At 41.0% G+C, this 15,038-nt stretch overlaps 1 protein-coding gene across 1 annotated transcript; it reads left to right on the top strand.

Moving 5' to 3' along the window:
• The first annotated feature begins 3,296 nt into the window (after window positions 1–3,296).
• On the top strand, window positions 3,297–14,820 carry ddx21 (DEAD (Asp-Glu-Ala-Asp) box helicase 21). The gene is made up of 16 exons (XM_068311116.1): window positions 3,297–3,456; window positions 4,182–4,415; window positions 4,980–5,126; window positions 6,289–6,364; window positions 6,498–6,673; window positions 8,655–8,772; window positions 8,893–9,078; window positions 9,249–9,394; window positions 9,759–9,908; window positions 10,064–10,225; window positions 10,509–10,628; window positions 10,903–10,976; window positions 11,159–11,318; window positions 11,462–11,596; window positions 13,339–13,383; window positions 13,821–14,820. The coding sequence occupies exons 1-16, from the start codon at window positions 3,373–3,375 to the stop codon at window positions 14,067–14,069; spliced, it is 2,262 nt and encodes a 753-aa protein (XP_068167217.1). The 5' UTR covers window positions 3,297–3,372; the 3' UTR covers window positions 14,070–14,820.
• The last annotated feature ends 218 nt before the right edge of the window (window positions 14,821–15,038 follow it).

Genomic DNA, 15,038 nt, shown 5'->3' with positions numbered 1-15,038 from the left:
TAGACAGGAGTACAGGGAGATGCAGCGTAAGGTGAAGGTAGAGGTAGCAAAGGCCAAACAAGGGGCTTATGATGACTTGTATGCTAGGTTGGACAGTAAGGAGGGAGAGACTGATCTATACCGGTTGGCAAGACAGAGAGATAGAGATGGGAAGGATGTGCAGCAGGTTAGGGTGATTAAGGATAGGGATGGAAGTCTATTGACAGGGGCCAGTAGTGTGATGGGAAGATGGAAAGAGTACTTTGAAGAGTTGATGAACATGGAAAATGAGAGAGAACAAAGACTAGAAGAGGAGGCTGTTGTGGACCAGGATGTAGCAAAGATTAGTCAGGATGAAGTGAGTAGGGCACTGAAGAGGATGAAAAGTGGAAAGGCAGTCGGTCCTGATGATATACCTGTAGATGTTTGGAAGTGTCTAGGAGAGGTGGCAGTAGAGTTTCTGACTGGGTTGTTCAACAGGATCTTAGATAGTGAGAAGATACCTGAGGAATGGAGGAGAAGTGTGCTGGTGCCCATTTTTAAGAACAAGGGAGATGTGCAGAGTTGTGGCAACTAGAGGAATAAAGCTGATGAGCCATACAATGAAGTTATGGGATAGAGTAGTGGAAGCTAGACTAAGGGCAGAAGTGAACATTTGTGAGCAGCAGTATGGTTTCATGCCAAAAAAGAGTACTACAGATGCAGTATTTGCTTTGAGGATGTTGATAGAGAAGTACAGAGAAGGCCAGAGGGAGCTGCATTGTGTTTTTGTAGATTTGGAGAAAGCTTATGACAGGGTGCCCAGAGAGGAACTGTGGTATTGTATGAAGAAGTCTGGAGTGGCAGAGAAGTATGTTAGAGCGGTGCAGAACATGTATGAGGACTGTAAGACAGTGGTGAGGTGTGCTGTAGGTGTGACAGAGGAGTTCAAGGTGGAGGTGGGACTGCATCAGGGATCAGCTCTGAGCCCCTTCTTGTTCGCTATGGTGATGGACAGGCTGACAGACGAGGTTAGACAGGAATCTCCATGGACTATGATGTTTGCAGATGACATTGTGATCTGCAGTGAGAGCAGGGAACAGGTGGAGGAGAAGCTAGAGAGGTGGAGGTTTGTCCTGGAAAGGAGAGGAATGAAGGTTAGCCGCAGTAAGACAGAGTACATGTGTGTGAATGAGAGGGACCCAAGTGGAAGAGTAAGGTTACAGGGAGAAGAGATCAAGAAGGTGAAGGATTTTAAGTACTTAGGGTCAACAGTCCAGAGCAATGGAGAGTGTGGAAAAGAGGTGAAGAAGCGTGTCCAGGCAGGATGGAACGGGTGGAGGAAAGTGTCAGGTGTGATGTGTGATAGAAGAGTTTCAGCTAAAATGAAAGGAAAGGTGTACAAAACTGTGGTGAGACCAGCGATGTTGTTTGGTCTAGAGACAGTGTCACTGAGGAAAAGACAGGAGACAGAGCTGGAGGTAGCAGAGATGAAGATGCTGAGGTTCTCTTTGGGAGTGACCAGGAAGGATAGGATCAGGAATGAGTACATCAGAGGGACAGCACATGTTAGAGGTTTTGGAGATAAAGTCAGAGAGGCCAGACTGAGATGGTTTGGACATGTCCAGAGGAGAGATAGTGAATATATTGGTAGAAGGATGCTGAGTTCTGAACTGCCAGGCAGGAGGCCTAGAGGAAGACCAAAGAGGAGGTTTATGGATGTAATGAGGGAAGACATGAAGGTAGTTGGTGTGAGAGAAGAGGATGCAAAGGACAGGGCTAGATGGAGGAAATTGATTCCCTGTGGCGACCCCTGAAGGGAAAAGCCGAAAGGAAAAGAAGAAGAATAGAAATATGAATCCCATCCTGCTAAAACAGAACATATTTTTTGAGATCTTCAAAGATTGCCATCTCAGTGCTAATAACCTCAACGTAAACCAAGGTCCATTATCTTGGCACAGGTATGTCATTACATCTAGTGCCATATAAATATTAGAATATCTTCAAGATTACATCAAACCATGAATCTGTAATGACTCAGAGAAAGACCGCAATAAAATAAAAGACATCCAGATATTCCAATAAAAAAGACATCCAGATTGAAGCTTGGCATTTCCTCACTCAGAAGGTAAGCAAGGACCCAAAATTGGATGACAAGACAGGCACTTTTTCAGTAATGCTTGGCAAACAATCATATATCCACTGCTGAAGCAAATGAGACGATCAGATATAATTCTGAATATTTTATTGTTTATGATGTCAAAAAAATGTAGGTTCATGTAAGTACATTGAATGTACTGTACAACACAGTTACTGGAATATTGGACATCAAATCCACCAGTGGTTCAACCATTACTTCAGTAATACATGTATCACTGTAACACATTTTCAATATAAGAGAAACTTTAAAATTATATATCCAGTATATATAGTTATCAGTACAGTTCTATTTCCAATTAGGACTGATTCAATCTGCCTGACGTAGATAGATATAGATAGATAGATAGATAGATAGATAGATAGATAGATAGATAGATAGATAGATAGATAGATAGATAGATAGATAGATAGATAGATAGATAGATAGATAGATAGATAGATAGATAGATAGATAGATAGATACTCTTTCACATGTAGTTCTTTACACAACTATGATTCCGTTCTGTGTAAGTCACCAGAGTGAACTCAGACATGACAAAAAAAGCACATAGTTAATTGGGCTGTGTTGTGCAAAAAGGGTTCCTGCCGTTACAGTATACAGTACAATGTATATTAACATACATTGTACATATAAAGAATTCTCAATTAATTTAAAAAAGAAATTTATGGTTTGCATTTTTGTAGTAGGTACGTTATTTTTGACTTGGTCATTTTATAAACAGCTTGCATGCTGAATAAGTGTGAGCACCTGGTTTAAATGGTCTCTCAAAACAAACAACCCCAGTGCGCCACCATGTGGTCAGTAACAAGCATTACATCTTAGATTACCCTTCTACCGGATGATGTGTGTAAAAGTCTCGGGATTCATCTGCGATTATGTGGCAAGTTTATCAACTGAGAAAATACAACACTTTCAACACTGTTCTGTCCTCTCAATATTTCTGTGACACTTTCTTTTTTTTTTTTCTTTTTCTTTTACATAACACATACAATTTTGCAAACACATACAATTTTATTACGGCAGTCTTTCCCCCAACAGGTACGATATTTAATAATGAAATATAATGTTACGCACCTCTCCAAGGGGGCGGTCCTGCACCCTCTTCCTCTACCGACTCCCGTCTGTCCTCTCTCCGACGCGGGGCTCGTGCACGCCCTCCTGAGGGCGCGCGGGACTATCAACGTTCCTTTTAATCCGCGCGAGCCCGCTCGGCGTACGTGTCTGCTCTTGAGGGGTACCAACAGGGAAGCGAAATGCCGTCAAAAATCCCATTTGAAACCGAAGATCAAACCATGGAAGACATTGTAGACATCGCCGCTGGGGCCAGAATTGTAAAGGTGAGCAGAATTGTTTGTTTTTCCGGGAATGAAGTAAATAATCCGTCCCTATCGTTCGACGTCAGGCCCAGCTGCTCCATGTTTGACAACATGTGGTTGAGTGTGCTAACCCAAACGCTAGCTAGCTAGCGAACTTTTGGCTTGCCAGCTATGAATAAAACTGTTTATGGATTCACATTAATTTTAATGTATTAATATTCTGTAATAGGCAACGATATGTTATCAAAAGTCGATAAAATTCTTTATTAAGATAATGTTAGTGGACGTGGGTAGCGTAGCCGGTAGCCTAGCTTGACTGTTTTTCCGATCACATGGACTAGCGGACTGAACACGTGGAAAAATACAGGATTCTGCTCGTAGTTTAACGTCAGTTGTTACGGTAGACAAAACAAAATGCTTAACACCTTAAAATAAAAAAATATATGAAGACACCGTTTATAGCGTCTATTAGCCATCATTTTTTCTAAACAGTAAACCGCAACTTGAAGCACGACGTTCAATAGATTGTTGCCAGTGTTGAATATGAATCCTTCGATTACTATAACCACCTGTACGTGAATAGAGGATTTGATTGAACGATTACAAAATGCAAATAATTGATTAAATCGTTTTGATCGTGAGCAATACAGTACACACACGCACAGTGATGTTGCTGTAAATTTTTTCTCTGTAGCACAATGTAAACCTTTTTCCCGTTCTATTTTTCTGCTAACAATGGATCAAAGAACAAGAGCAAGGAGGATAAGAAACTGAAGAAGAAAAAGCAGCTGGAGGACCAGGAAGAACAGGAGGACCCAGACTGTGAACCTCCAGCACCAAAAAAGAAAAAGAAAAAGGGAAACCTGACAGCGGACCAATTGAATGGACACATCGTTGAGGCCACAGACATGAACGGCAACTGTAATGGTGTTGATGCACCAAAGCAGAAGACCAAAAAGGTCACTGAAGTAGACACAGAGGTATGAATGTGTTATTTTATGTGTGTTACCAGCTGGGTAGATATCCATGCTAAATTGGCAGTTTCTTAAATCTAAAACGGCTAAGGATTACATTAATAATCCATCAAGTTGTGCTGTGGGACACCAGATGATGTCTTCCGGTATATAGTGAGGACTACAGTGATGAGAATTTTTCTTAATCATAAATGTTTGAAACATGCTAGTATGTCCGGATATGTTGAGGAATGTAATTCTATTTTCTTTTATCTTTACCAAGCAGTAAATTCACTATTTATCCCATTTGTAGAAGAAAGAAACAAAAGTTATGGCGCAAGGAGCTTTCAATGGATATTCCACTCCAAACACATAAAACTTGAAGTGTGTGAGAATATGATATATAGTATGGCTTCTCGTACAGCAAAAGTGCACCATCTTGTGGGCATTTAAAAGTATTACGACTTGGAGTAAATGACTAAAAAATACGTAAAAGTCTCTCTTGTGATTCTGTAATGAGATTATCAACTGCTATAAAAAATTTGCCTTTGTCGTCACTAGACAATGACTTCATTTTTATCTTGGATGTAGAAAAAAAGCAAGAAACAAAAGAAGATAATGGAAGAAGAAGTAATCAATGGACATTCCACTCCAAACACCCCTCTCCAGACCCCTGTTCAGACACCTCTCCAGACACCATCCCCATCAAGTGGAGAATCAGACAGTGAAAGAGAAACGGTATGATTCATAGACTGATGAACAATATATTTTGGCTTTGTGTTACAGTCATTAGAGTGGATCCCTTCACTCGTTCAGTTTTGAAGTTGTTTCCCAGATATTTAAGTTCCATCATGTAGTTTTCATTATTTATTAGAATATTACAGGGTTAATTTTACCTCAAAGTAATAACTACGTCATAACTGTTAGAGTAAAAAGAAAGAAAAGTAAAATATATTGGTTTTATCAACATGTTTAAGCCTGGTAGTCATTTAAAAAAGTTTAAGAAATAAAAAAAAAAGTAATACTCTTTTACATTTGCTTTTCACTAAATAGTTTTCTTTGCCTGTAGTTCATATACCGTATTCACTTGTGGACACTGCACCAAGCTGTCAGAGCCTTCTCTGTCAGTAATATCTATTTGTTTTTCTTGATTGACTTTTGATTGTTTTTCATTCATTGTCACTTGGTTTTTCTCCAACTTTTGCATCTTTTTTGATAATCAACCAACCTTTATATAGCGCAGACATTTCAAAGCGCTTTAACAGACAGAGAAACCAAATCAGGACTCTCCAAGTGTAAGGGACACGTTATGATTGCTCTGGAGGGTCTAGCTAACTCCTCACTCTCACTGCGGCGCGTAAAAAGAGCAGACGTCAATTTTAATAAGGCAGAATAACGCAGGTGAGTCTCGTGACGAGAAACTCGCGCAAGATTTTTAAAAAAAATGGCGATTTTGAAATTTAAGTGGAGAAATTGTGAATATTTTCGTTGAAGTGCATGTAAAGCTTGCGTCCTAGGGAGCTTTAAATGCACGGAGGATTGTGCGTCCCTGTCAGAAAATGTGCATCAAAGACACAAGGACGCATGCAAATGACAACACTGATATTATAGGATAGTTTCTATTGATAGTGGCAAGTACCAGTATGATGTTTGGCTATTTATACAAGAATAGACTGGCCCACAGTCTAAAACACAGATCAGTTATGTCACAACTACGAACTAACAACTAATTACAATACTCCTGAATTCTGTGAATAAAGTCATTTAATTTAATTTAAAGGGCTTATTTTCCTCATGTTGATTTGAATTTGACTCATAAGTCTTTACCTTGACCCTTGTTGGGTATGCAGGTGAGATATCATGAAAGATTATAGAGACTGACTGTAGTTATTTGTTTAAGGAGGAAACTCCAGAGCAGAGGGAAGGAGCCTTCTCCAACTTCCGCATCTCTGACGTCACCATCAGTAAACTAAAAGGTGAGCTTCATGTTTACGTTTGCATACACTGGTTTTTAACTATAGGTATTAAGGCAGAGGTGAACATGTATATATCATACACTGGCATTGTTTTTTTCTCCTCACCTCACTGTCACGTCGGTCTCCATTACAGCTCGGGGAGTCTCTTACCTGTTTGACATTCAGGTGAAAACCTTTGATCATGTGTATGATGGAGAGGATGTAATCGCCCAAGCCCGAACAGGAACAGGAAAGACCTTCTCCTTTGCCATCCCTTTGATAGAGAAGCTTCAGAAAGATGCAGACTTCACCAGAGGCAGGGCTCCAAAGGTTTGTACACAAAGGCCCACTCCCAGTTTGCCTCCCCTCGGTACCAACTTCAGGCTCTCGTTTGGACCCTTCCTTTTTGTGGCTTTCAGTGTAGTGTGTCCCGTTTCTCTGGGGATTGATTGATGGTGGTCATCTGGCATGTCAGCTTTCAGGGGGTATAAAATAATAGAAAATACCACAAGTGCATAAATGTAAAATATTTTTAAATCAATATTTAAAAACAATCACTGGGATAACTGATTAATCCCTATTAATTAATCCCTATATATTTGAATAAGCTCACTTGAAAAGTCTCAGGCTGTCACACTGTCACCAACTCCACCCACTACCTGTCAATCAAGCGCCCAGCCGATCACAGTGCCCGACCAATGACGGTGCATATGCCAGAAGGAATCACATGAACGATATGGCGTAAGGCCAACCTTTTTTGCGCCACGGACCAGTTTCATCAAAGACAATTTTTCACGGACTGGCCTTCATGTGCTCTATAATCCTTAATGACGCCAGGACAGCTGTAGTCTAATAATAAATCATCCGCAGTGGTTTTATGTGAAATGCAGACATCAACAGACAATAAACAAACAAACAAACAAATGCCGCTTTGCAAGGACAGGAGTTTGGAAATGGAAACAGGGTTTGCGATACTTTTTGGGCAATCTCAGGATAATCTGCTTTGATTTTAATCCAGTACACTGGACCGGTGGAGGGCGCTCAATTTAGGGGTAACCTGTCACGTGACCGAGACCGGTCAAGCTTGACAGACGTCACTTTACAAAATAAAACATCTTTCCCGACTCCGAAATAAATAAAACGGAAGTAATGTAAATCATTTTTTAATTCTGTGCGGCCCGATACCAAATGACCCACGGACCGGTAGCTGACAGAACACTCTTTAGTAACTCCATACAGTTCTGTTCATGTAGTCAGCTAACAGAACCATCACTTCTCTAAAATTTCTTTTCCACTTGCTCTTTTGACGGCTGCTTTTTCTTTTAACGTGAGCTCCTTTCCCAATCTCACCATAGTTAGCTTTCTTTCTCCAGTTATCTATGGCTTCTCAATGCCAGCACAATCCTTGATTTGCCAACACAAAGTCGTTACGTCACCACGTAGATTTTTGAATATGTTGGGTGTGCTTGGTTTATAATACTAATACATTTGTTTTCATACATTATGTTTGGTATGAAGTCATATTATTGTTTATCGTGGAATTTCCACGGGTTCCTACTAGTATAGATATAAATTAATATGTAACTGCATTGTTGTAAGGTGTACTTAAGAAACATGTGATTTATATACTCATGGAGTTTGTCACTGTTTTGTTGTTCTGTTAGGTCATTTTTGTCACAAGTTGATAATCTAGCAGCATATCAGTATATAGTGCTGCGGTATTTCCTTGAGCAAACCGGGCATTTATCTGTAAAATACACTGATCAACATGGGTGCGGCAGTGGCTCAGTGGTGTGAGCTGACAGTGGGAGGTGTCACCTCCCGACCACTGCCGAGGCACCCTTGAACAAGGCGCCGTCCCCTTCATTGGGGCGCAACGCAATGGAGTTGCCCGCTACTCTAATCCCCCCACCCCATTGCATGCTTACAGACCCCTAGTGGGCCTGTACACACTATGTATGTGCATGTGAGTGACGACAGTGTGCTTCTAATTTCCCTTCTGGCTTCACAAGAGTAAAATAAAATTTAAAAAAAACCTTCTGTTGGAGTGATTGACATAGTTCTCATTGATTTTGGTCAATGAATAAATAAAGGATCTGATCATCTTCTCACATTTGATCCTCTGATGTGACAAATGGCAATAACTTCGTAGATACATATTTCATCTACTGCCCGTCGTAGCTCTACTTTGACGGGTGGACATAAAATGAGTGAGCCACATATGTTCATTACATTGACTGAAATCTCATTATTTCGAGTTGTATGTGAACAGCTTTTAATTTTATTATAATTGTGTCTTCTCTGGCTTTAGGTGCTGGTGTTAACTCCAACCAGAGAGTTGGCTATCCAGGTTGCTAAGGACTTCAAAGACATCATTAAGAGACTTGCAATCTCTTGTTTTTATGGTGGCAGCTCATACAACCCACAGCGTAAGTCAGAAACACAAATTTTCCCTCACACAAACTTTTTTTTTTGTTTTAATGTCATCAGGTATTCTTTGTGTTAACCACCTGCTCACCATTGTGTTTAACTCCATTCTTCCTATCCAGTTGATGCTATCAGGAATGGTATTGATATTTTGGTTGGAACCCCTGGTCGCATCAAAGATCACCTCCAGAACCACAAACTGGACCTCTCTAAACTGAAGCATGTTGTCCTGGATGAAGTAGACCAAATGCTGGACATGGGATTTGCTGAACAGGTTGAAGAAATTCTGTCCACATCATATAGCAAGGGTAAGTAAAAAAATATAAAACAGGAGTAAAAATATAAGAAAAGCATTCCTGTTCTCTGCACGTCCATATTAGTGTTCAGATTGGAGTGCCAGGATTGCGCGCTGCATTGTGATTGAGGTTTTGTGGCCATGTATGTAAAACTAGTAAGTCGTGTTTGTGCTCCTGTCCAGACTCTGACTCCAACCCGCAGACGCTTCTGTTTTCTGCCACCTGCCCCCCCTGGGTCTACGATGTGGCCAAGAAATACATGAGACCAGAGTGCAAGCATATCGACCTGATTGGCAAGAAAACACAGAAAGCTGCAACAACTGTCGAAGTAAGTCTGTGTGTGTAAGAGAGAGAGATTTTGTGATACATTGAAGAGGTCCGGTGTTTCACGGGTTCCATTCAGCAAGCATTACAGCTATCTTATTTCTAATGGCTGGGTCTCTTAAAGTCGCCTGTAAACAGGGACAGTAAGTCATTGAGACTATAAAATACCCTCACCTATCTCTATCAAGAAAGGCCAGCGAGTCAATTTGCAGTAAAAAACAGCATTATTTATAATCGTCTACGCCAATAGAAATGTAATGAAGGCCAAGCAAAACTCTTCCAACTGAATTAATGAAAATTTTTACATGTTCACCCTTCTTGGTATTTCTCTTTAATGTCTGTCTTTCCTCTGTTCTTTTCCTCTGTAGCATCTGGCCATAGAGTGCCACTGGTCACAGCGTGCAGCCGTTCTCGGCGATGTGATCCAGGTCTACAGCGGCAGCCACGGCAGAACCATCGTGTTCTGCGAAACAAAGAAAGACGCCAATGAACTCTCGCTGAATGCATCCATCAAACAGGTAGACGTGCATGCTCGGACATGCTCACACCCACTCCAAAGCTTATAACATAACGTAACATGTAACACGCGATAATATAAACCCAACCCACTGTTGGAAGTCAAGCAAATTTTCTAGTGTTAATTTCTAATGAGATTTTCTGTGTGTGCTGTCAGAGTACCCAGTCCCTCCACGGTGACATTCCTCAGAAACAGAGAGAGATGACACTGAAGGGATTCAGGAACGGGACTTTTGAGGTTCTGGTTGCCACCAACGTCGCTGCCCGTGGTTTGGACATCCCTGAAGTCGACCTGGTGATCCAGTGTTCTCCACCTAAGGTGTTAAGTGTTGCCAGTAGTCAACAAGGCTTTTATGACATGAGGATAGCATTGCAATTTTCTAAAGTGCCTTTATGATGTATATTTTTTGTATGCTATTTTAAAGCGTAGAACCTAATATCAAACAGTTATACATTTCAAAATCAACATTTGCATTCTGTGAGTTGCCTTCAACCGAAATTGGAAACAGTATTTGTTTGACCGGATGGAGTAGCTGTTGATTTCTATGATTCATGAAAGTGCGTACTTTTTTTCTGAAAATGTTTGTCACCATTTGTTTTAGGATGTGGAATCATACATCCACCGTTCAGGACGTACTGGCCGGGCAGGGAGGACCGGAGTCTGCATCTGTTTCTACCAGAGGAGAGAGGAGGACCAGCTGCGCTACGTAGAAAACAAAGCAGTACGTCGCTCTAGATTCCGTTGTAGTATGAGACAGACTTTTAAAGAGGAGCAATGTTTATTTAAGCACTGTTGCAAAAATTATTTTTAAAAAACCCCACAAACTATGTATATGTGTGTATACATATACACACACACACACACACATACACACACACATAATGTATGTATATAATTAGATATTTTTTAAACATTCTTTAGTTTGAATCCTTATACTTCGGATGTTTTAATTGTTGCGGATCAAACAACATTTTGATTTTGTGCTGTTCTTCCAGTGCATCTCATTCAGACGAGTCGGTGTTCCCACTGCAAATGAAATCATCAAGTCGTCAAGCAAAGATGCCGTCAGGTAGGTGACCTGAGAGTGAGAGCCAAATGCATCCTTATAAATTTTAACCAGGAAATATAGAGGAATAGAGTTTGCAGTGACCCTAAGAAGCCTCTGTTCATTTCCTTGATTTTGATACTGCCCAAAAAGAGAGAAAGTAAAGTGTCAGATTATATTCTTTTTTTCTTTTTTAATGCATTTAGGTTTCTGGACTCTGTTCCAGTCATGGCTGTCAGTTACTTCAGAGAATCAGCACAGAAACTGATTGAAGAAAGAGGAGCTGTGGAAGCATTAGCAGCTGCCCTGGCCCATATTTCTGGGGCCACAAGTCTAGAACAGAGGTCAATGCTCAACTCTGATGCCGTAAGTTGGGTTTTATTATCACAAATAACCCACTAATAACACACTTATCAAATGAAAAACAAAAAGGATGCATCCACAGCTTACGATGCCGCTTCCAATTCCAGTTGTATCCAGTCTCATCCTTTTTTTATTTTCTTTTGTAGGGCTACACCACCATGCAGCTGGCTTGTTCTCAGGAGATGCATAATATGGGTTACGCCTGGAAAACAATCAAGGAACAGCTTGGTGAAGAGATTGAGAAGCACATCCACAGAATGACCTTCCTCAAAGACAAAACCGTATGTGCATACGCGACATGAGCAATCAGACACATTTATGAGCTCTTAAAACTCACAGGGGATTTGACATGGTGTCATCGTGCTAACATGAAGTCGGCATAAATGGAAACGCCAGCAGGAGGCTATTTAGGACCTGTGGACACTAAGCCATCTGTGTGGTATTGGTTTGACTTGAGATAAATACTGTTGTTAGGTCTTGATCCTGAAGGACTGCTGCCTCCTGCTTCTGGGAGGTGAACAATTCCTGAAGGGATGTGCTGCCTTTGTCTATGGCAGTGACTGCAGCGCTAGAGAAAGTGATGGAGGAGAGGATCGAGTCAGTCAAAGCAGTGTTCAAGGTCACAGATGGATTTTGACATGTTGAACTTCTTGAGATGTTGCAGGAAGTACATTCTGTGTTGTACTTTTTTCCTGGCGAGGGAGCTGATCTCCCATTGTTAGAGTTCTAGAAGAAAATTGTTGACAGGAGTCAAGAATGTATTGTCCCACTGGGTAATGGGGGTACATGGGGGTACAGGCTCGTTCTGAAGCCGAAAACCACCTCTACTGTGTCTGTGGCATTGAGCACAAGGTTGTTCTGATGATGGAGAGTGTTGAGTAAGAGCCACCCCCACCACCATCAGCTACAGTTAGATCCCTCGTGGATTAGTATTGTCTTGACTAGTAGTATGGTAATCCCTCGTTCCTCGTGGTTAATACGTTCCAGAACCACATGCAAAAAGCGAAATTCCACGATAGAACGACAAACTATCTTAATATTTACGCTAATTTAAACGTTTATGAACCCTCCCCTTACTGATATTAAACCACCTTATATCTGTACAGTAATCCCATTCAAGATGCCCGGCCTCACCTCATTGCGAATTAGGAAGTCACGTGAATACCGTACGCGCATTGTATTGGCTGACGGCGTCTGGAAGTACGCTGCGTTCAGAGACTCATTAACGCAGTGCACTTCCGTCTATTAAAGAAACACTTAAAAGTACTTTAATCTATAAGAGTGTAGGTAAAGGTAATACAGATAGACTGTGGTTTAATATCAGTATGGGGAGGGTTCATACACGTTTAAATTACCAAAAATAACAAAATAGTTCTTCTCCATATTGTGGAATTTTGTTGTTTGCGGGCAGTCCTGGAACGCATTAACCACGAGTAATTGAGGATTTCAGCATTTTCCGCACAATAAGGTGCACTGGACTATAAGTGCATCTTCTATGAATGGCCTATTCCAAAACTTTTTTCCATATATAAGGCGCGCTGGATTATAAGGGACACATTCGGTTTTTGAGACAAATTAAGGCTGTTAGCTGCGCCTTATAGTGCGGAAAATACTGCACTGTATTACCTTTTCCCACACTCTTATAGACTGTTTCAAGAGCTTTTAACTGTTTCTATAATACACGGAAGTGCACTGCGTTCTGTGAGCATCCGGAACGTAGCGCACTTCCGGATGCTGTCAGCCAATAGAATGCGCATCCAGCATCACGTGACTACCTACTAAAAATCAGCGATGTAGTGAAGCCGGGCATCTTGAAGCGCGAATACACGAGGGATTACTGTAATTCAAAATTGAAACAGAAGAATGCATGTAATTTTTTCGTTAAGTATGCAGTTTTGTTATTCAGAATAGACATCGGAGGCCTTTCTGCGCCTCTCTGGCTCTCCTCCTGAGGGCACCGAACCTATACAGGAAAGACTGGAGTCAGAAACACTCACCATCTCCATCACTTTGTTTATTACAGGGAGTTTGCTTCGATGTCCCAGCTGACAAAGCCAAGGAGATTCAGGTGAGAACATCAGCGATAGCTAACATTTGTTTAATGCTGCTTGGGGGTATTTGTAGTGCAACTCATAGCACCAAGTGTTTATCGACATAATGTTATGTTACCAAATAGCATATAGTGTACGCCATACCTCAATTTGTGTGTGCAAACGTGCAACAAGCAGACAATATTTCATATATTTTCTTGTGAATTCACAAGTGATAATGCAAGTTTCTGAAATCCTTTGACAAGTCTGTGAAATCGATTTCATGTGGTGCAGTTCTGTTTAAATTTTGAAACCAAAAGAATTTGCTGGAACTCATCACAACTCATCTGAGGTCTCTGAAGGAATGTTTAAATTTCTCGAAGATTAGATTAGTGAAAGTCACTTACTTAAAGTCAAACTTTTTATCGATGCCGACAGCTAGCTGTATTTCTAATGCGCTTTTCACTGTCAACAGGAAAATTGGACTGATGGTCGTCGTTGGCAGCTGACTGTAGCCACTGAGCTCCCAGAGTTAGAAGAGAAGCAGTTCCCTAAACGCTCTGACCGACGAGGAGGAGGAGGAGGAGCAGGGGGAGGAAGAGGAGGAGGAGCAGGGGGAAGGTTCAGAGGGGGAAGGGGGCGACATTTCGGTGGCCCCCGAAATGGGAATGGTCGGAACGGCAACAACAGAGGACAAAAGCGTAGCTACAGTAAAGCCTTCTGATCATCGAATGCCGACCTGTGGACTGATATATCTGGGTGATCCAGCGGTGGTTTTCCTTTTTTATTGGCTCTAAATGAGAATAACCTCCTACTGCAGGTGGAAATTACGATCATATGATACAAACCAAAATGAAATATTTAAAAGTTTAAATGCCCAATATGCAAAATTTAAGTAAAGGCCTTACCTGAGGACTTGTTTGTCCAAGTATCCATCTCTTGGTTTTAAAATGGGGTTTCTTGTGTATGCTATGTTAACACAGTCCAACTGGTAGTCTTTTCACAATGCATTGTATGCTTCTTCAAGAAATTATGTACTGAACAGCCTAATTCTGTCATGTGATGGCATTATCCAGTGAGGACAAGTGTTCACTTTTTTTTTCTGGGTCTTTGGGGAACTGGGACGATAGTCAGAACTGAGACGTGGTCCAATGTAGAGGACTTACTATTCTAACCCCACGACTTGAAAACATGATATCTGTGATATTTGTGGTGCCATTAAGGTGGACTGTACTGCAATCTCATAATGTGGGAGGTATCGTGTTTCTGCTCACGGCACGCAGGATAGCGATGAAATGGGTGTTAACCTTTACAGTTGTGCTCAATGAAAAATTGCTGCCTTACTCTCAGCTGAAAACTCTCCCCAAATATATATCGGATGATTGCTTTGCAATTGCCTTTATTTAATAACCGTCTGCTTCTTCCATTCATTTGAATGAAATGACTTTTCCATTAAAAAAAAAGGTCAACTCTGACTGTGTTTTGTCTTTTGTCTTTTGGAGGGGGTGTGCAATCAGAATACACAATTGTTTTAGTATGTGATTTTCAATGTTAAGTGTTCTCCTGAACAGGAATCTTTTGGTGAGCAGGCCTTTAAAAAGATAACATTGAAAGTACATTATGTGACTGGCATCAACAGCTAAACATTTTATGTAGTGGTATTGGGATTGCCAGACTGAAGAGAAACCGGATC

This window comes from Antennarius striatus, chromosome 1 (genome assembly GCF_040054535.1).
Source record: "Antennarius striatus isolate MH-2024 chromosome 1, ASM4005453v1, whole genome shotgun sequence".
In the NCBI taxonomy this organism is placed as follows: domain Eukaryota; kingdom Metazoa; phylum Chordata; class Actinopteri; order Lophiiformes; family Antennariidae; genus Antennarius; species Antennarius striatus.
The sequence above is the reverse complement of the archived record's forward strand: the minus strand, read 5'-3'. Positions and strand labels throughout refer to the sequence as shown.

Excerpts from the sequence above, each read along its gene's own strand:
- ddx21 (XM_068311116.1), top strand. The coding sequence starts at position 3,373 with ATGCCGTCAAAAATCCCATTTGAAACCGAAGATCAAACCATGGAAGAC. Across the intron at positions 4,416-4,979 it reads TCACTGAAGTAGACACAGAG|AAAAAAAGCAAGAAACAAAA; the intron begins GTATGAATGTGT and ends TCTTGGATGTAG. Across the intron at positions 9,909-10,063 it reads TGAATGCATCCATCAAACAG|AGTACCCAGTCCCTCCACGG; the intron begins GTAGACGTGCAT and ends GTGTGCTGTCAG.